General features: G+C 47.5%; 3 protein-coding genes across 3 annotated transcripts; all 3 read right to left on the bottom strand.

Moving 5' to 3' along the window:
• Positions 1–1,615: 1,615 nt before the first annotated feature.
• Positions 1,616–11,106, bottom strand: LOC134055885 (uncharacterized). Its single transcript, XM_062512355.1, has 8 exons — positions 10,542–11,106; positions 10,377–10,463; positions 9,395–9,462; positions 8,590–8,631; positions 8,287–8,410; positions 6,990–7,160; positions 3,997–4,062; positions 1,616–1,651 (listed from the first exon to the last, which is right to left on the bottom strand). Exons 1-8 carry the CDS (start codon positions 10,698–10,700, stop codon positions 1,616–1,618), a joined length of 753 nt encoding a protein of 250 aa, XP_062368339.1. The 5' UTR covers positions 10,701–11,106.
• A 363-nt stretch (positions 11,107–11,469) lies between these two features.
• NEDD8 (NEDD8 ubiquitin like modifier) lies at positions 11,470–15,977 on the bottom strand. Its single transcript, XM_062512425.1, has 4 exons — positions 15,494–15,977; positions 15,263–15,310; positions 13,391–13,473; positions 11,470–11,667 (listed from the first exon to the last, which is right to left on the bottom strand). The coding sequence occupies exons 1-4, from the start codon at positions 15,716–15,718 to the stop codon at positions 11,574–11,576; spliced, it is 450 nt and encodes a 149-aa protein (XP_062368409.1). The 5' UTR covers positions 15,719–15,977; the 3' UTR covers positions 11,470–11,573.
• A 33-nt stretch (positions 15,978–16,010) lies between these two features.
• On the bottom strand, positions 16,011–21,281 carry TINF2 (TERF1 interacting nuclear factor 2). The gene is made up of 7 exons (XM_062512325.1): positions 21,261–21,281; positions 20,131–20,308; positions 19,459–19,566; positions 18,967–19,068; positions 17,689–17,784; positions 16,240–16,339; positions 16,011–16,164 (listed from the first exon to the last, which is right to left on the bottom strand). The coding sequence occupies exons 1-7, from the start codon at positions 21,278–21,280 to the stop codon at positions 16,118–16,120; spliced, it is 651 nt and encodes a 216-aa protein (XP_062368309.1). The 5' UTR covers position 21,281; the 3' UTR covers positions 16,011–16,117.
• Between the last annotated feature and the right edge of the window lie 144 nt (positions 21,282–21,425).

Genomic DNA, 21,425 nt, shown 5'->3' with positions numbered 1-21,425 from the left:
CCCAGTCCCTCGCAGTCCCTCCCAGTCCATCCCTGTTCTGTCCCAGTCCCTCCCATTCCATCCCTGTTCCCTCCCAGTCTCTCCCAGTCCCTCGCAGTCCCTCCCAGTCCATCCCTGTTCTGTCCCAGTCCCTCCCATTCCATCCCTGTTCCTCCCAGTCTCTCCCATTCCTTCCCACTTCCCTCCCAGCCCTTCCCAGTTCCATCCCAGTCCCTCCAGTCTCACCCTGGGTCTCCTCTGTGCCAGCAATGTCAGCGTTCCCAGTGCCCGAACTCTCACAGTGTCACTCCTGCACTCGTCCCCGGCCACCTGCAGGGAAAATTTTCAAAAATCTGCAGGGAAGCTCCGGGAATTGTCTCCAAAAATCCCAGAAATTGTCCCAAAAATCCTTATTTCCATCTACGGGTAGACCTGTTTGCCCTAAATACTACATTGCCTAACAGGTAGACCTGGTGTCCCTAAAATGCTGTCAATGGATTTCTAGATGGGGTAGACCTGGTGGCCATACCCCCCTTCTTTTATGGGTAGACTGTTGAGCCCAAATATTACATTGTTTGATGGGTAGACCTGATGTTTCTAAAACCCCAACTGAAGTCAATGGGTAGATTTTCTCACTTTCAGCCCAAAATTTTTCCCAAACGCTTCCATTTTAGCTCCATGTTTTTTTCAAATGTCCCCATTTTAACCCCAAAATGCTCCCCATTTTTTCCCAAAATGTCACTGTTTTAGCCCCGGAGTTACCTTTTAAATGGATAGACCTGATGGCCTTAAAATCCCCATTGCATTAAGTAGGTAGACTTGATGTCCTGAAATTGCTCGTTTGGGGTATACCTGGTGTCTCTGAATACTGATCTACCCTTTCCAGTTTTCCTTCCAGTGGTTCCAGTTCCTTCCCCCAGTGCTCCCAGTTTACCCAGTGACCCTTCCCAATCAAGCCTTACCAACAGATAGAGCTGGTGGCTTTAATCCACTTTCTATTTTTTAAGCCGGGGTAGACCTAGTGTCCCTAAAGTCTCCAATGGGGAGACCTGGTAACCCTACAAACACTGAGGTAGACCTGGTGTCACTAAAGTCTATCGACGGGTAGACCTGGTGTTCTTCATTTTCTCCATTTTTAAAGTAGACCTGATGTCCCTGCGTTTGTCACGTTAATGGGTAGACCTGGCATCCCAAATATCCACATTCACTTCAATGGGTAGACCTGGTATCCCAAATATTACACATTCACTTCAACGGGTAGACCTGGTATCCCAAATATTCCACATTCCATCCAATGGGTAGACCTGGCATCCCAAATATTGCACATTCCCTTCAATGGGTAGACATGGTAGCCCTTAAAATCCCCATTCACGTCACATGGGTAGACCTGGTATCCCAAATATTCGGCATTCCCTTCAATGGGTAGACCTGGCATCCCTTAAAATCCCCATTCACGTCAAATGGGTAGACCTGATGTCACGCAATTTTCGGGGCTAAAAATTTGAATTTTGGTCTGAAAATTCCCAGAATTTTTTTTGGGGATGAAAAATTGACAAATTTTTTTTGGTCTTACCTCGAGGCAAAACTCCACCATGGCTTAAGGTGTGAGATCAGGATTCAGATTGGCTTCCAAAATTCATCCAGAACCTCCAAGCGTCAGCACCGACCTGACCTGAAAAATTCCCAAAATTCATCCCCAAATTCCTCATTTTAGCCCCAAATTTCACAAATTTCCCCCAAATTCTCCCCAAATTGAACATTCACCCATTTAGCCACAAATTTCCCCCAAATTTCCTCAATTCCCCCCCATTTTCCCAATCTTAGCCCCCCAATTTCCCATTTTACCCGAAAATCTTTCAAATTTAACCCCAATTTTCCTCAAATTTCCCCAAAACTTCCCCAAATTCTGCCCCACATTTTACCCAAATTTTCTCTTTTAGCCTCAAAATTTCCCCTTTTTAGCCCCAAATTTTCCTAAAATCCACCTAAAATTCCCTCCAAATTTCCCCGTTCTAACACAAATTTTTACTGAATTTCTCCAAAATTTCAACCCCAAATTCCCCCTAAATTTATCCTTTTTAGCCCCAAATCCCCCCAAAACTTTCCTCCATTTTCCCCCCAAATTTTCCCATTTTTACCCAAAATCTTCCCCAATTTTTGACCATTTTTCCACAAAATTTCCCTTTTTTTTTCTCCATTTAACCCCAAATTCCTAAAAATTCTTCCAATTTCCACAATTTATCCCCAAATTTCCCCTTTTTCCCCCAAATTTTCCCATTTAGCCCCAAAATTTTCCGATTTTTCCCAATTTTCTTCAAAATTCCCTCAAATTTTCTGAAATTCCCCCATTTAACCCCAAATTTTCCCCAATTTCCCCCCAAATTTTTCAATTTTCCCCCAAATTCCCAAATTTTCCCCAACAAAATCCCCATTTACCCCAAAATTCCCCCCAATTCCAAAAAAACCCCAATTTCCAAAATTCCTTTTCCCCAAAAATTCCCAATTTTCCAATTTATCCCCCAAACATTTTCCCCAATTTACACCAAATTTCCAATTCCCAATTCTTTCCCCAATTTCTCCCCATTTTCCCCCAATTTTCCCAATTTTTCCCCCCATGTTTTTCCCAATTTTCCCCATTTTTTCCAAAATTTTCCCCAATTCCCCCAACTTTTCCCAATTTCCCCCCAATTTTTCCCCATTTTTACCCAATTTCCCCCATTTTTCCCCAAATTTTCCCATTTTTTTCCCTCATTTTTACCCAATTTTCCACATTTTTTCCTCATTCTCATCCCAATTTTTCCCCATTTTTACCCAATTTTTTCCCCGATTTTTCCCCATTTTCTCCCCAATTCTCCCAATTTTTTCCCCCATTTTTACCCAATTTCCTCCCCATTTTTTCCCAATTTTTCCCATTTTTTTCCCCATTTTCCCACCAACGTTTCCCCAATTTTCCCCCAATTTTTCCTCATTTTTACCCCAATTTTCACCCAATTTTTCCCCCAAATTTCCCCCATTTTTTCTTCATTCTCATCCCAATTTTTCCCCCATTTTCCCCCAATTTTTCCCAATTTTCCCCCATTTCCCCCCGAATTTTTCCCCATTTTTACCCAATTTTTTCCCCATTTTTTCTCCATTTTTCCCCCCAAGGTTTTCTCCATTTCCCCCCATTTTTTCCCAATTTTACCCAATTTTTCCCCATTTTTTCCCCAAATTCTCCCCATTTTTTCCCCCCATGTTTTTCCCAATTTTCCCCATTTTTTCCAAATTTTTCCATTTCCCCCCAACTTTTTCCCAATTTTCCCTCAATTTTTCCCCATTTTCCCCCCAATTTTCCCCATTTTTTCCCCATTTTTACCCAATTTTTTTCTTTTTTTTCCCCACTTTTTCCCCATTTTTCCCCCAACTTTTTCCAATTTTCCCCCAATTTTTTCCCCATTTTTACCTAATTTTTTCCATTTTTTTCCCCATTTTCCCCCCAATTTCCCCCAATTTTTCCCCATTTTCCCCCCAACTTTTTCCCAATTTTCCCCAATTTTTTCCCCATTTTTATCCAATTTTCCCCCTTTTCTTCCCAAATTTTTCCATTTTCTTCCCCATTTTTTCCCGCAATTTTTCCCATTTTTACCCCCAACTTTTTCCCAATTTCCCCCCATTTTTTCCCAATTTTTCCCCCAATTTTCCCCATTTTTTCCCCAAATTTTCCCATTTTTTCCCCGATTTTTCCCCATTTTCCCCCCAATTTTCCCCCCAATTTTCCCCATTTTTTCCCCATTTTCCCCCAATTTTTTCCCCATTTTCCCCCAAATTTTCCCCCCAACTTTTTCCCAATTTTCCCCCAATTTTTTCCCCATTTTTACCCAATTTTCCCCCTTTTCTTCCCAAATTTTTCCATTTTTTTCCCCCATTTTTTCCCGCAATTTTTCCCAATTTTCCCCCAATTTTTCCCCCCAATTTCCCCCCGTTTTCCCCACCCCCCCCAATTTGCCCAAATTCCCCGGAATTCTCCCCAAATTCCACCTGCTCCGAGCGCAGCAGCTCCCGCAGGGCCCCGAGCGCCTCCGGCAGCAGCGAACGCAGCCAAACCTGGGGCAAAAAAAAACCCCAAAATCGGGCAAAAAACCCCAAAAATTCATTAATGGGAGAAATTGGAAATTGGGAGGAAAAAAATCCCGAAATTTGGGGGGAAAAATCCTGAAATTTGGGTCAAAAATTCCAAATTTTGGGGAAAAAATCCTGAAATTTGGGTCAAAAATCCCAAATTTTGGGGGAAAAAATCCCAAAACTTGGGGGAAAAAAAATCCTGAAATTTGGGTCAAAAATCCCGAAATTTGGGGGAAAAAATCCTGAAATTTGGGTGGAAAAAATCCTGAAATTTGGGTCAAAAATTCCAAATTTTGGGGGAAAAAAATCCCAAAACTTGGGGGGAAAAAAATCCTGAAATTTGGGACAATTTTCGGTCAAAAATCCTCAAATTTGGGTGTGAAAAAAATTTCAAAATTTGGGTGAAAATCCCAAATTTTTGGGGAAAAAATCCTGAAATGTGGGTCAAAAATCCCAAATTTTGGGGAGGAAAATCCCGAAATTTGGGTCAAAAATCCCAAATTTTGGGGGAAAAAAATCCTGAAATTTGTGTCAAAAATCCCAAATTTTGGGGAAAAAAATCCCAAATCCTGGGTCAAAAATCCCAAATTTTGAGGCAATTTTGGGTCAAAAATCCTCGAATTTTGGGTGAAAAAAATTTCAAAATTTGGGTCAACAATCCCAAAATTTGGGTCAAAAATCCCAAATTTGGGGGCAATTTTAGGTCAAAAATCCTCAAATTTTGGTGTGAAAAAAATTTCAAAATTTGGGTGAAAATCCCAAATTTTGGGGGGAAAAATTGTGAAATTTCGGTCAAAAATCCCAAATTTTGGGGAAAAAAATCCCTAAACTTGGGTCAAAAATCCCAAATTTTCGGGCAATTTTGGGTCAAAAATCCCAAATTTTGGGGAAAAAAATCCCGAAACTTGGGTTAAAAATCCCAAATTTTCAGGCAATTTTGCGTCAAAAATCCTCAAATTTTGGGGAAAAAAATCCTGAAACTTGGGGGGAAAATCCTGAAATTTGTGTCAAAAATCCCAAATTTTCGGGGTAATTTTGGGTCAAAAGCCTCAAATTTTGGGTGAAAATTTTTCAAATTTTGGGTGAAAAATCCCAAATTTTGGGTGTAAAAGTTTGAAATTTTGGGGTGAAAAATGTCAAATTTTGGGGTGAAAAATCCCAAATTTTGGAATGAAAATTCCCAAATTTTGGGTGAAAATTCCCATATTTTGGGATGAAAAATCCCAAATTTTGGGTGAAAAATCCCAAATTTTGGGACAAAAATTTCAGATTTCGGGTCAAAAATCCTCAAATTTTAGGTGAAAACTCCTCAAATTTTCGGTGTAAAAATTTAAAATTTGGGGTCAAAAATCCTCAAATTTTGGGATGAAAAAATCCCAAATTTTGTGGTGAAAAATCCCAAATTTTGGGTGAAAATTCCCAAATTTTGGGGTGAAAAATCCCAAATTTTGGGTGAAAAAGTTTGAAATTTTGGGGTGAAAAATCCCAAATTTTGGGGTGAAAAATCCCAAATTTTGGGATGAAAAATCCTCAAATTTTGGGATGAAAAATCCTCAAATTTTGGGATGAAAAAAATTTGAAATTTTGGGGTGAAAAATCCCAAATTTTGTGTCAAAACTCCTCAAATTTTGGGTGAAAAAAACTCAAATTTTGGGGTGAAAAAGTTTGAAGTTTTGGGGTGAAAAATCCTCAAATTTTGGGGTGAAAAATCCTCAAATTTTGGTGTGAAAAATCCCAAATTTTGGAATGAAAAATCCCAAATTTTGGGATGAAAAATCCCAAATTTTGGGTGTAAAAATCCCAAATTTTGGGGTGAAAAATCCCAAATTTTGGGATGAAAAAATCCCAAATTTTGGGATGAAAAATCCTCAAATTTTGGGGTGAAAAATCCCAAATTTTGGGTGAAAAAGTTTGAAATTTTGGGGTGAAAAATCCCAAATTTTGGGGTGAAAAATCCCAAATTTTGGGATGAAAAAATCCCAAATTTTGGGATGAAAAATCCTCAAATTTTGGGATGAAAAATCCTCAAATTTTGGGTGAAAAAATTTGAAATTTTGGGGTGAAAAATCCCAAATTTTGAGGGAAAAAATTTCAAATTTTAGGGTGAAAAATCCCAAATTTTGGGTCATAACTCCTCAAATTTTGGGTGAAAAAAATTTGAAATTTTGGGGTGAAAAATCCCAAATTTTGTGTCAAAACTCCTCAAATTTTGGGTGAAAAAAACTCAAATATTGGGGTGAAAAATCCCAAATTTTGGAATGAAAAATCCCAAATTTTGGGATGAAAAAATCCCAAATTTTGGGATGAAAAATCCTCAAATTTTGGGATGAAAAATCCTCAAATTTTGGGTGAAAAAATTTGAAATTTTGGGGTGAAAAATCCCAAATTTTGAGGGAAAAAATTTCAAATTTTAGGGTGAAAAATCCCAAATTTTGGGTCATAACTCCTCAAATTTTGGGATGAAAAAAATTTGAAATTTTGGGGTGAAAAATCCCAAATTTTGTGTCAAAACTCCTCAAATTTTGGGTGAAAAAAACTCAAATTTTGGGGTGAAAAAGTTTGAAGTTTTGGGGTGAAAAATCCTCAAATTTTGGGGTGAAAAATCCTCAAATTTTGGGTGAAAAATCCCAAATTTTGGAATGAAAAATCCCAAATTTTGGGTGAAAAAGTTTGAAGTTTTGGGGTGAAAAATCCTCAAATTTTGGGGTGAAAAATCCTCAAATTTTGGGTGAAAAATCCCAAATTTTGGGGTGAAAATTCCCAAATTTTGGGGTGAAAAATCCCAAATTTTGGGTGAAAAAATTTCAAATTTTGGGGTGAAAAATCCCAAATTTTGGAATGAAAATTCCCAAATTTTGGGGTGGAAAAGCCCCGTGTCGAATTTGGGCTGAAGTGCTGCCCTCACTCACCCCTCCCCCGGCTCCCACCAGTGCTCCCAGTGCTCCCAGTGCCGCTCCCAGCGTTCCCGCGCCCTTCCCAGCTCCAAGCCCCGCCCTCAGCAGCGTCAGAGGGGCGGGGCCACAACCGGAAAGGGCGGGGCCGGCCACGCCCGCGGCCACGCCCAGGAACCGCAGCGCTCCCTGAGGGGGGAAAAAAAAGGGAGAGAAGGAGCAAGGTCGGGGTCAGGAATGAAAAATTGAAAAGGTTTGGGAAGAAATGGGGATTTTTGGGGATTTTTTGGGGATTTTTTGGGGTTTTTGGGGGGTTTTTGGGGATTTTCGGGGATTTTTTGGGGATTTTTTGGGGATTTTTTGGGGATTTTTGGGGATTTTTGGGGATTTTTTGGGGTTTTTGGGGGGTTTTTGGGGATTTTTGGGATTTTTTGGGGATTTTTGGGATTTTTTGGGTATTTTTTGGGGATTTTTGAGATTTTTTGGGATTCTTGGGGATTTTTGGAGGATTTTTGGTGATTTTTGGGGATTTTTTGGGGGATTTTTGGGCATTTATTGGGCATTTATTGGGGATTTTTTGGGGATTTTTGGGGGTTTTTGGGGATTTTTTGGGGATTTTTGGGGATTTTTTGGGGATTTTTGGGATTTTCTGGGGATTTTTTGGGGATTTTTGGGATTTTTTGGGGATTTTTGGGATTTTTTGGGGATTTTTTGGGGATTTTTGGGATTTTTTGGGGATTTTTTGGGGATTTTTGAGATTTTTTGGGATTTTTTGGGGATTTTTTGAGAATTTTTTGGGTATTTTTTGGGTATTTTTTGGGGATTTTTGGGATTTTTTGGGATTCTTGGGGATTTTTTGGGGATTTTTGGGGATTTTTGGGGATTTTTTGGGGATTTTTTGGGGGATTTTTGGGCATTTATTGGGCATTTATTGGGGATTTTTTGGGGATTTTTGGGGGTTTTTGGGGATTTTTTGGGGGATTTTTTTGGGATTTTTGGGAGATTTTTTGGGGATTTTTGAGATTTTTTGGGATTTTTTGGGGATTTTTTGAGGATTTTTTGAGGATTTTTTGGGTATTTTTGGGGGATTTTTGGGGAATTTTTGTGGATTTTTGTGGATTTTTAGGGATTTTTTGGGGATTTTTTGGAGATTTTTGGGGATTTTATAGGGACTTTTTGGGCATATTTTGGGGATTTTTTTTGGGGGGGTATTTTTGGGGATTTTTTTGGGGGGGGTATTTTTGGGGATTTTTTTGGGGATTTTTTGGCGATTTTTTGGTTTTTTTTTTTTTTTTTGTACTTTTGGGGACCTCACCTCCATTTTTTGGGGCTCCCTCGCTGCCTCCCGCATCCATTTCTCCATCGGTTCCCAAAATTTGGGTCCCCCCAGGAGCAGCAGCCGCGCCCCGAGCTGAGCCAGGGACCCCCAGCTCGAGACACTGGGGGGAGGGGGGGAAAAAAAAAAAAAAAAAACAAAACAAAATTCCCCCAAAATTCCCCCCCCACAAAAATTCCCATTTTTTTCCCCGATTTCTCCCGCCCCTCCCCCACCGCAGCCCTGCCCCAATTTTGGGACATTTTGGGACATTTTGGGACATTTTGGGCAATCCCCACTCACTCGTTGTCGCGCTCCAAGGCCTCGACCACGGCTTGGGGGAGCCTGGAAGGGGCGTGGCCAGCGTTAGCCACGCCCCTTTGACCATATAGGGAAGAAACCCGCCCCTCGCCATATATAGTTAAACCACGCCCCCTTTTCCATATATGGTTAGACCCCACTTCTTTTACCCTAGGTGGAAGCTCCGCCCTTTCTTCCCCATATTAAACCCCACCCCTTTACCAAATATGGTCTAACCCCACCCCTTTACCATATATGGTTAAGCCCTACCCTTTGCCATATAGTTAAACCCCACCCCTTTACCATATATGGCCAAGCCACACCCCCAAGAGGCCAAATCTTAAGCCCCACCCCTCTCCAATTAACGTCAATCATTATTTAAAACCAATTTTCTCTTTGAATTCCCCAATTTTCAACCCCAAACCTCAAGCCACGCCCCCTTCCATTGATTCCAATGGAGCTGAAGCTCCGCCCATTTTCCCTAAACCACGCCTCCTCCCATTGACTCCAATGCAGCCCAAGCCCCGCCCCCTCCCAGTGATTCCAATGGGGATCTGGTCACGCCCCCTTCCATTGATTCCAATGGCGTTGAAAAGCCCCGCCCCTTTCCCATAAACCACGCCCCTCACATTGATTCCAAAGGGGATGAAGCTCCGCCTATTTTCCCTAAGCCACGCCTCCTCCCATTTATTTCAATGGTGTTCTGGCCACGCCCCCTCCCATTTAGTCCAATGGGGCCGAAGCTCCACCCCTCTTCCCATACCACGCCCCCTCCCATTGATTCCAACGGGGCCCGGGCCCCGCCCACCTGTCAATCAAATCATCAGGGAGTTTCCGCAGGAGCTTCCGCAGCAAAATGGCCGCCAAATGTCGGACCTGGGAACCCCAAAATGTTCAAAATTAACCCAAAAAATTGCACCCGGGAACCCCAGAATTCCCAAAATTCCACCTTGGGACCCCAAAACGGCCAAAATTCCAAAAAAAATTCCACCCGGGAATCACCAAAATTGACAAAATTCACCCCAAAAATTCCATCTGGGAACCAGAAAATTGCAAAAAATCGACCCGGGAACCCCAAAATTCCCAAAATTCTACCTAGGAACCCCAAAATTCCCAAAATATTCACCTTGGAACCCCAAAATTCTCAAAATTCACCCCAAAAATTACATCTGGAAATCCCAAAATGCTCCAAATTCCCCAAAAAATCCTTAAATTTCCTCCCAAAATTTCCTCAGGATCCCCCAAATTCACCCAAACTTCACCAAAACCCCCCAAAAATCCCAAAATTTCCCCCAAAAAATTGCCCCAAATCCCAAATTTCTCCTCAGGACCTCCCAAAATCTCAAAATTTCCCACAAAATTCCCTCAAAAAATCCTCAAATTTCTGCCAAAACTCCCTAAAAATCCCCTCAGGATCCTCCTAAATTTCCAAAAATCCCAAATTTCTCCCAATTCCCGTCAGGATACCCCCACAAATTCCCTCAAAATCCCAAAAAATTCTCCTAAAATTCCCTCAAAACCCCCTTTAAAATTCCACAAATTCCCCCAAAATTCCCCCAAATCCTCAAATTTCTCTCAAAATTCCCTCAGGATCCCCCAAAATTCCCTGAAATCCCCTCAAGGATCCCCTTAAAATTCCCCCCCCAAAAAAATCCCCAAAATTTCCCGCCAATTTTTTCAAAGTCCCAAATTTCTCCCCCGATCTCCTCAGGACCACCCCAAAAAATTCCAAATTTTCTCCCAAAATCCCCTCAGGACCCCCCAAAAATTCCCCAAAATTCCCGCCAAACCTGCGGCCTTTCCGCCTCCTTCAGCAGCACCACGAGGCCTTCACCCGTCTCGGGCTCCTCCAGCGCCTCCCGCAGCCTCGCCGTGGCCTGGAAAAAGCTCAAAAATCTGAAATAAACCCTCGGGAATCCCAAAACATTTTCCAAATTTTCCCAAATTCCCGATACCTGACGAATCCCGGCGCTGTCGGGCTCCAGGAGCTCCGTGAGGAGCTGCTCCAGCGCGGGCGCCGCCATTTTGGAAAGGTGAGAAAGGCGGAAGTGGGGCGGAGCGCCGCCGGAAGTGGGCGGGGACTGGAGGCGCGCTGGGCATCCGGGAGGACTCATCTATGGTGTTTTGTTTTTTTTTTTTTTTTTAATTTAAAGCGGCGATAACGTTACCGGGACCGCTCTTAAAAGGGCGATGCCGGCGCGAAGGGGTTTGGGATTAAAAGCGACGATTTTGGGACTAAAAATGAGGAATTTGGGAAAAAAATCGAGAGTTTTGGGGCTGAAAAAGGAGAGTTTGGGAGTTAAAAGCGGAGATTTGGGGTACAAGAGTGGGCTCAGGGATGCGACGAGCGGCTTTGGGGTGAAAAAATGGGAATTTGGGGAAGACCTGGGGTTTCAAATGGGGATTTTGGGGTTAAAAATGAGGATTTTTTTGGGGCTGAAAAAGCGAAGTTGGGGATGAAATGCTCGTTTCGGATACATAATGTTGATTTTGAAGCAGAAAAATGCGATTTTTGGAGTTATTTTACGCCTTGAAAACGAGATTTTTGGGGTGAAACTCCCTAATTTGGGGGGGGGGGGGGGGGGGAGGGACCATGAGGATTGGAAGGTTGAAGCAGAATTGAGGCTTTGGGGGTGGAATTGGTAATTTGGGGTCAGAAAAAAAAAGAAAAGTGAGATTTTTGTGTTGAAAAATTGGAGTTTTTAGGGCAAAAATCGGGGGTTTAAATCCAAGGTCTTAAAAAGGCAACGCCGCTGGTGGGGCCCACCGCGCTCTTAAAGCGGCTGCGACCTTAAAAGGGCGACGCCGCCTTAAAGGGGCAACGCCAGCAAAAAGCGGGGCCCGTTTCTGGCTTCGGACAGGAAATGACATCGCACACGCGGCTATGACGTCATCGAGGAACCTTTATTAAATAACAAGGGATTCATGAGGGGGAATGGGGAATGGGTGTGACCTAGGGGGCGTGGCCTGACGTCGGCCACGCCCACTCAGGGCCTGGCCACGCCTCCCCGCAGCGCCAGCACAAGATGGAGGACGGAGCCGCCCTGGATTTTGTAGTCGGCCGCAGTCTTCTCATCGTTCCTGGGGGGAGGGGAGGCCACGCCCGCTTAGGCCACACCCACTCCGACCACACCCACTTCAAAGCACACACCTGGACATGTATCATTAAGCCACGCCCACTTCCCCCACTCCCATCAAACCACCTCTACTTAGGCCATGCCCATCTAAAAATTTAATTAAGTCACGCCCATTTAGGCCACGCCCATTTCGTGCTCCCGTTAAGCTGTCTCCACTTAGGCCACGCCCACTTCCTGCTGCAAGTAAACCACGCCCACTTAGGCCCCACCCTTCCCAGCTCCCATTAAACCATGCCCACTTAAGCCACACCCATTTCTGCTCATGTCAAACCACGCTCATTTAGGCCACGCCCCTTTCCAGCCCCCCAAACCGTGCCAAATTAGGCCACGCCCACTTCATGCTCCCATCAAGCCCCGCCCACGAAGGCCACACCCCCTTTCAGCTCCCATTATACCACGCCCACCAGGGGCTGTGCTCTTGGGCCACACCCACTTAGGCCACGCCCACCCGACTAAACCACATTTTTTAAATCACAAAATTTCCCCAAATTTATCGAGTTCTGCCTCAATTTTATCCCCAAATTTCCCCGTTTTTACTCGGATTCGATGCCAAAATTTTCCCATTTTCACCCAAACTTTAACCCCAAATGTCTCCATTTTTTACCCAAATTTTAACCTGAATTGTTGCCCAAATTTCTGCATTTTTACCCCAATTTCAACCCAAAATTCCCCAATTTTCACCCCAATTTTTACCCAAATTTCTCCATTTTTATCCAAATTTAAACACAAAATTTCCCAATTTTCACCCCAATTCCTCCATTTTTCATCCCAATTTTTGCCATTTTAACCTGAACTTTAACCTAAATTTTCCCCATTTTTACTCAAATTCGATGCCACAATTTTCCTTTTTTCCCCCAAATTTTAACCCCAAATATCCTCATTTTCACCCCTAATTTGGCCCAATTTTCTCCATTTTTGCAGCAATTTCCCCATTTTTTACCAAACTTTTAACCCGAAATTTCTCCACTTTTAACCCAAACTCCTCAACTTTTAATCAAATTATAACTCAGATTTTCTCTATTTTTACTCCCATTTCAACCCAAAATTTCCCAATTTTCACCCGAAATTTAACCCAAATTTCTCCATTTTCAACTCAAATTTTTGCCATTTTTAACCTGAACTTTTTTACCCAATTTTCACCAGTTTTAAAGAAATTTAAACCCCAAACTTTCGTATTTTTACCCCAAATTTTAACCCCAAATTTCTCCACTTTTCACCCAAATTTCTGCCCAATTTTAATCCAAACTTCCTCCATTTTTATACCAAATTTTGACCCAAATTTTGTCCATTTTTGCCACAATTTCTTCTGTTTTAAATCAAAACTTGACCCCAAACTTCCTCAATTTTTACTCCTGTTTTTAACCAATTTTTGACGGTTTTAACCCAATTTTTTGCCTTTTTCATCCCCAATTTTTTCCCCATTTTTAACCCTCAAATTCCCCGATTTTTAACCCCTTCAAGACCCTCCCCTTTAAGGCCCACCCACGCGACCACACCCACTTTGGCCACGCCCACACCGCCATTTTAACCCCGATTTCCCTTCATTTTTACCCAACTTTCCCATTTTTCACCCAAATCTCCCCATTTTAACCCTTCCCCTTTCACCCACGACCATGCCCCTTTAAGCCCCGCCCAATTAAGGCCACGCCCACTTAGGCCCCGCCTACATCTGCTTCCCGCTGTAGATCAGCCGCTGCTGCTGGGGGGGAATCCCCTCCTTCTCTTCCACTCGCTCCTTGATCCGCTCCACCTGCGCCAAAAAAACACACCTGGGCACAGCTGGAGCACACCTGGGCACAGCTGGAGCACACCTGGATGCAGCTCCGGCAGCAGCCGCTCTACGTGGGCCGCGCCGTTTCGGGAAATGTGGGCGCCGCCATTTTGGATATTGAAGAGCGGAAGTGGGGCAGAGCGCCGCCGGAAGGGGCGGGGCTAAAAGGCGCGCTAGGCCGCTCGGAGGACCCGTCTATGGTCTTAAAGTGGAGATGCCAGCTGGGGCCGCACTTAAAGGGGTGATGGCGGCGTGAGGCAATGGGCGGGAACTGGGATGAACTGGGAGGGAACTGGTAAGGACTTGGAAGGACTGGGATGAACTAGGAGGGTACTGGGATAAACTGGGAGGGACTGGGGTGAAGTGGGAGGGAACTGGGAGCAACTGGGAGAGAACTGGAAGGGACTGGGCCATACTGGGATGTACTGGGGTAGAATTAAAGGGAACTGGGAAGACACTGGGCTATAGTGGAATGAACTGGGAGGGCATTGGTGGGAACTGGGAGGGACTGGGATAAATTGGGAGGGCACTGGGGGGAACTGGGGGGGAGTGGGAGGGGATTGGGATGAACTGGGAAAGAATTAATGGGAACTGGGAGGGTACTGGGACAGTCTGGGAGGGAACTGGAAGGGACTGGGCCGTACTGGGATGTACTGGGGTAGAATTAAAGGGAACTGGGAAGACACTGGGTTATACTGGAATGAACTGGGAGGGACTGGGATAAACTGGGAGGGCACTGGGGGGAACTGGGAGAGAATTTGGGGGAACTGGGGAGGACTGGGATGGACTGGGAGGGGAGTGAGATGAACTAGGAGGGGACTGGGATAAACTGGGAGGGACTTGGGTGAAGTGGGAGGGTACTGGGACAGACTAGGAGGGAACTGGGAAGGAACTAGAAGGGACTGGGCCATACTGGGATGTACTGGGGTAGAATTAAAGGGAACTGGGAAGACACCGGGCTATACTGGGAGGGCACTGGGATGAACTGGGAAGGCACTGGGAGGAAATGGAATAAACTGGGAGGGCACTGGGGGAAACTGGGAAAGAATTAAGGGGAACTGGGAGGACACTGAGCCATACTGTGAGGGACTGGGCCATACTGGAATGTACTGGGAGAGAATTAGGGAGCACTGGGATAAACTGGCAGAGGACTGGTCTGTACTGGGAGGCTTTTAGAACAGGCTGGGATGAACTGGGAGGCACTGGGAAGTTACTGGGGAGCACTGGGCCATACTGGGATGAACTAGGAGCCATTGGGAGAATACTGGGATGAACTGGGGGTCACTGGGGGGTGACTGGAAGGACACTGGGATGAACTGGGACAGCCTGGGGGGAACTGGGTGGGACCTGGATGGAACTGGGAGAGAATCTGGGGTTACTGGGACAGAATTAAAGGGAACTGGGAAGACACTGAGCTATACTGGGATGGACTGCGAGGGCTCTGAGGGGAACTGGGTGAGACTGGGATGAACTGGGAAACACTGGGAGGTTACTGGGAATAACTGGGACCAGTCTAGGCCACACTGGGAGGAAACTGGGAGAGAATTCAGGGCTACTGGGAGGGACTGGGAGAGAATTTGAGGGAACCGGGAGGGACTGGGATGAACCGGGAGTTACTGGAAAGCTACTGGGCCATACTGGGACATCCCTCCCCCTTACTGGGACCGAACTGGGAGACCACCTGGAGCTTCCTCGCTTCCCACAACCTGGATCTTACCGACCCAAACTGGTCCATACTGGTTTATACTGGTCCAAACTGGGAGCTCACCTTGTCCGTGGGCTCGATGTCGATCTCGATCTCCTTCCCCGTCAGCGTCTGTAGGGGGCGCCATCATCCCACAATGCACCGCGCTCGCCCCTCACGCTCCCCCCCCCTCAAAACCTCCCCCAAATCCGCGCGTTTTTACCCCAAATCCCCTCCGAGCCTCCCCGCCCCCCTCGCCGAAAGCGGGGAATCCCCGGTTTTGCCCGAAATCCGCGTTTTTCGCCCCAAAAAAACCTTGACTTTGATGAGCATCGTGGCGGCTGCGGCGCCTTCGGAGCCGCCAAGCGGAAGCGGAAGCGCGGGGCCGCCCGCTGCGCCCGCGGTGCCAAAACACAAGATGGCGGCCGAAGCGCTTCCGGCCTCTCCGCCAATCACGGCGCTGCGCACGCCTTTTGCCCGCAATGAAAATGGCGGCGCTTGTAGTTCCCAGCGCGCTTCCGGGTTCTCAACGCTCCCCATTGGTTGGAGGCGCTATCAATCAAAACCCGCCTCTCCCGACCGCGCGATTTTGCTATGAAGGGGAGGTGGAAACGGAGAAAACGCCAAAAATCCCGGTTTTAACCCCAAATTGAGTCGTTTAAACGCCAGGTGACGTCACTTCAGCCAATTTACCCTTCCCCAACCTCCCATTGCTACCATTGAACCCCAACCCCCCGCTGAAACCTCACTGGTTGCTCCGACCTCCCCGCGTTTACTATGGTTCAGCCCAATCTGAGAAGGGGGCGGAGCTTCCTCACTCACGGTAGGGGGAGAAGCGGAGTGGGCGGAGCCGACGGCGAAGTGGGCGGTGCTTCATCCTGATTAATTAACTTAATTAGCTAATTACTAATTAGAGAGAAGGGGTGTAGGCGTGGCTACTCACGTGGGGGTGGTTTTATGAGGCGGAAGTGGGCGTGGCACAGGAGCTATGGGCGACATTTTAGTTAAATGCCGTGCCTCATTTGCATATTAATTTCACCCTCCCTTAAAGCCCCGCCTACCTGGGTGGGCGTGACCAACCTCCTCCAAATAAAGGCGCAGGATTGGGAGGGGGCGTGGCCGGCAGCCATGCGGGGCGTGGCTTAGGCAGAGCCGCTCCAGCTGCTCCATATAAGGAAAGAATGGGAGTGGCTTCAAGAAATGGGCGTGGTTTATGCAAATAAGGGGAAATTCAGGGGGATTCTGGGGATAAATTGGGGGAATTTTGGGCGATTTTGGTGACTTTGGGTGAAAATTTTCAGCCAATTTTTGTGATTTTAATTCATTTTTAGATGAATTTTGGATGACTCGGGTGATTTTTATTAATTTTAGGCATCTTTAATTTTTGGTTGATTTTAGCGTGGATTTTGGGCAATTTTAATTAATTTTTTTGGATGACTCTGGGGTGATTTTTGGTTAATTTTGGGGCAAATTTTTGTTAATTTTGGAGCAAATTTTCGTTAATTTTGGGGTGAATTTTGCGCGAATTCATCATTAAAATGGTTAAATTTTATGAAACTTCCATTAAAATTACTAAATAATTAAAATTTCATGAATCGTCACTGATTTCGGATTATTTTGGGTGAATTTGGAATGAATTTCTGGCGCTTTTTGTAAATTTGGCGTCAATTTTAGGTGAGTTTTGGGTGAATTTTGGGGGAAATTTTTGGTGAATTTTAGGGGAATTTTTTGGTGAAATTTGGGGGAATTTGGGGTAAATTTTGAATGAAACTTGGGGGAATTTTTGGCGAATTTTGGGTAAATTTTGGGTGATGCTTGATCAATTTTGGTTGAATTTTGTGGGTATTTTGGTCAATTTTGTGGGAATTTTGGGTGATTTTTGGGTGATTTTTGGATGAATTTTGGGTGATTTTTGGGTGACTTTTTGATGAATTTTGGGTGATTTTTGGGTGATTTTTTGATGAATTTTAGGTGATTTTTGGGTGATTTTTTTGATTAATTTTAGGTGATTTTTGAGTGATTTTTTGATGAATTTTGGGTGATTTTGGGGTGATTTTTTTGATTAATTTTGGGTGATTTTTGGATGAATTTTGGGTGATGTTTTGATGAATTTTGGGTGATTTTTTGATGAATTTTGGGTGATTTTTTGATGAATTTTGGGTGATTTTTGGGTGATTTTTTTGATTAATTTTGGGTGATTTTTGGATGAATTTTGGGTGATTTTTGCGTGAATTTTTGGTGAATTTTGGGTGAATTTTTGGGTGAAGTTCTGATTCTCTCTATTAATTTTGGGTGGATTTTGGGTTGCTTTTACAATGTTTAGGTTAATTTTCACGACTTTAATTAATTTTCATTAATTTTGTCAAATTCCTGGCCAATTTTTGGGTGAATTTTTGCCGGTTTTGGCTTCATTCCAACCTCCCCTCCCATATAAGGGAAAAGGGGCGTGGCCTGGCCAAATAACGGAAAGTGGGCGTGGTTTAATTCGGGTCACGCCCCCTGGTACTCACGTGATCCAGGTCGGGTGGGGGCAGGGCGCTCTCCAGGCGGCGCAAAAATTCCAGGAAAAGATTCCCGAGGGAATCCCGGAAACGGGAGCCGTACTCCTGAGGGGAACTGGGATAAACTGGGAGGGACTGGGATCAAACTGGGGGGGACTGGGCAGGACTGGAATGGACTGGGAAGGACTGGGAAGGAACTGGGAGGGAACTGGAATGGACTGGGTGGGAGCTGGGAGGCAACTGGGATCAAACTGGGGGGGGACTGGGAGGGATTGGGATGTACTGGGAGGGACTGGGAAGGAACTGGGAGGGACTGGGAGGGAACTGGAATGGACTGGGTGGGAGCTGGGAGGCAACTGGGATCAAACTGGGGGGGGACTGGGAGGGATTGGGATGTACTGGGAGGGACTGGGAAGGAACTGGGAGGGACTGGGAGGGAACTGGAATGGACTGGGTGGGAGCTGGGAGGCAACTGGGATCAAACTGGGGGGGGGGACTGGGAGGGATTGGGATGTACTGGGAGGGACTGGGATTGACTGGGAGGGACTGGGAAGGAACTGGGAGGGGACTGGGAGGGAACTGGAATGGACTGGGTGGGAGCTGGGAGGCAACTGGGATCAAACTGGGGGGGGGGACTGGGAGGGATTGGGATGTACTGGGCGGGACTGGGATTGACTGGGAGGGACTGGGAAGGAACTGGGAGGGACTGGGAGGGAACTGGAATGGACTGGGTGGGAGCTGGGAGGCAATTGGGATCAAACTGGGGGGGGACTGGGAGGGATTGGGATGTAATGGGAGGGACTGGATGGACTGGGAGGGACTGGGATTGACTGGGAGGGACTGGGAAGGAATTGGGAGGGACTGGGAGGGAACTGGGATCAAACTGGGGGGGACTGGAGGGACTGGGATCAAACTGGGAGGGACTGTGAGGGAGCTGGGATGGACTGGGAGGCACTGGGTGGGAACTGGGATCAAACTGGGGGGGACTGGGAGGTAACTGGGAGGAAACTCGTAGGGACTGGTATAAACGGTGATGAACTGGGAAAGAACTGGGATGGACTGGGATGGACTGGGATGGTTTGGAACCAAACTGGGAGGCACTGGGATGGAATCGGCCATACTGGGAGGGACTGGGCTCAAACTGGGAGGGACTGGGCCATACTGGGAGCTACTGGGAAGATCCTGAGGAATTCCTGCCTCATACTGGAAAGCACTGGGAGATTACTGGGATGAACCGGGAGGGGTTAGTGCTCCATACTGGCCCATACTGGTCCATACTGGTCTCACCTGCAGGAAGGGCTGCAGGCCCCGCCCACTTCCCAGAATTCCCAGCACCTGCTCCCGGAAGCTCTCCTCGGCCACGGCCACCAGGGGGCGCCCTTGCAGCGTCTGGGGGCGGGGTCTGCTTCAGGCCACGCCCCTTTTACCATATATGGATATGGGGAGGAGGGTGGGGCTGGGATTGGCCATGCCCCTCTGGGCGGGGGTAAAGGGGGTTCGGTGCTCCCAGTATGGTCCCAGTCCATCCCAGTAAGGTCCCAGTTTTTCCCAGTATGGCTCCAGTCCCTCCCAGTAAGGTCCCAGTTTTTCCCAGTATGGCTCCAGTCCCTCCCAGTAAGGTGCAAGTTTATCCCAGTATGGTTCCACTTTGCCCCAGTTCATCCCAGCACAGCCCCAGGGCGCTCCCAGTTCCCACCCAGTCCTATCCCAGTCCCTCCCACTCCCATCCTAGTCCCTCCCAGTTCATCCCAGTCCCTCCCAGTCCCATCCCAGTCTCACCCCGAGGGCGTAGCCAGACCCTGACCCCGCCCCCTCCGGGAAGAGCCAATCCAGCGCATCCAGCACGGCGGGGGAGGGGCCAAACTCCTGCAGCACTGATGTCACCACCTGGGGGAGGGGCCATCGTGGGGGCGTGGCTTTTTTTCTGGGAGGGTGTGGCCTGGAGTTCTCCATGCCCATAAAAGGGTGGGTTGGGGGGGGGGGGGGTGTTAGATGGGTGGGCGTGGCCGAAGTTGAAATGGGCGTGGTCTAATAACCTAATTGGTGCACTGGGTGGAATTTGGGGGTGTGGCCTCCTAAACAATGGGCGTGGTTAGGATGGGAGGGGCGTGGTCTGGTACATAGTGGGTGTGATGCATCTCAGTGGGCGTGTCCCATCTCCCAATGGGCGTGTCCCTGCACTCAGTGGGCGTGTCCCCGCGTTCAGTGGGCGTGTCCCTTCTATCAGTGGGTGTGCCCCCACGCTCAGTGGGCGTGTCCCATCTCCCAGTGGGAGTGTCCTCGCATTCAGTGGGCGTGTCCCATCTATCAGTGGGCGTGTCATCGCACTCAGTGGGCGTGTCCCATCTCCCAGTGGGCGTGTCATCGCACTCAGTGGGCGTGTCCCATCTCCCAGTGGGCGTGTCATCGCGCTCAGTGGGCGTGTCCCTGCCCGCGGTGGGCGTGTCCTACCTGTGCCCGCAGCCCCAGGCTGAGGCGGGCGCGGTGCCGGGGGCGGAGCAGTCCCGGGGCCCCTCCCCCGACGGCCTCGAGCAGCGCCAGGAGCCGCCCCCAGCCCCGCCCATCCAGGCCACGCCCCCTCAGAGCCCACCAGGCCCCGGCCAGGGCCAGGCGCAGGGAGGGGGAGGGGCTGGGGAGGGGAGAGAGACAGAGACCAGTTTGGACCAGTTTGGACCAGTTCGTCCCAGTGCCCTCCCAGTGCATCCCAGTTTAAACCGGTACGGAGCGGGAGAATCCCAGTGCCTCCCAGTTCATCCCAGTGTCACCCAGCACAAGCCAGTGTGGACCAGTAATACCCCCAGTACATCCCAGTGCCTCCCAGTATAGACCAGGAGCATCCCAGTGTCCTCCCACTACCTCCCAGTATAGACCAAGAAGATCCCAGTTCATCCCAGTGTCCTCCCAGTGCATCCCAGTATAAACCAGCATAGACCAGGAGCATCCCAGTTCATCCCAGTGCCCTCCCAGTATATACCAGTTCATCCCAGTAATATCCTAGTCCATCCCAGTGCTCTCCAAGTGCCTCCCAGTTCATCTCACTATCATCCAGTATGGCCCAGTAACCCCCCACTGCCTCCCAGTTCATCCCAGTATGGCCCAGTAACCTCCCAGTTTCACACAGTTTGTTCCAGTCCCATCCCAATTCATCCCAGTTTGTCCCAGTTCGTCCCAATTTATCCCAGTCCCTCCCAGTCCCATCTCATTTCATCCCAGTCCGATCCAGTATCTCCCACTGACCCACAGTCCCCCCCAGTATAGACCAATCTCTCCCAGTCCCTCCCAGTCCCTCCCAGTCCGTCCCAGTCCACCCCAGTCTGCCCCAGTCCGTCCCAGTCTCTCTCAGTCCATCCCAGTCCCTCCCAGTCCCTCCCAGTCCGTCCCAGTCCACCCCAGTCTGCCCCAGTCCATCCCAGTCCCTCCCAGTCCGTCCAAGTCCACCCCAGCCCCTCCCAATCCCTCCCAGTTCATCCCAGTCTCTCCCAGTCCATCCCAGTTGATCCCTGTCCTCTCCCAGTTCCCCCCATTCACCTCCAGCTCCCTCCCAGTTTATCCCAGTCCCTCCCAGTCACCCTCCCGCTCACCTGACGTCACTCCCGGCCATTTTCCCGTTTCCCTGTGCCTTTCCCGCGCTCTCTGTGACGTCACTTCCGCCCCGGCCCCGGCGGTTCCCGGGACGCTCCGGTAGCGGCGGCGGCGCGCCGGGAGTGACGTCATCTTGCCGCGCTCGGCCCCCATTGGCCGCCGCT

Source organism: Cinclus cinclus, chromosome 36 (genome assembly GCF_963662255.1).
Source record: "Cinclus cinclus chromosome 36, bCinCin1.1, whole genome shotgun sequence".
Classification (NCBI taxonomy): Eukaryota; Metazoa; Chordata; class Aves; order Passeriformes; family Cinclidae; genus Cinclus; species Cinclus cinclus.
The sequence above is the reverse complement of the archived record's forward strand: the minus strand, read 5'-3'. Positions and strand labels throughout refer to the sequence as shown.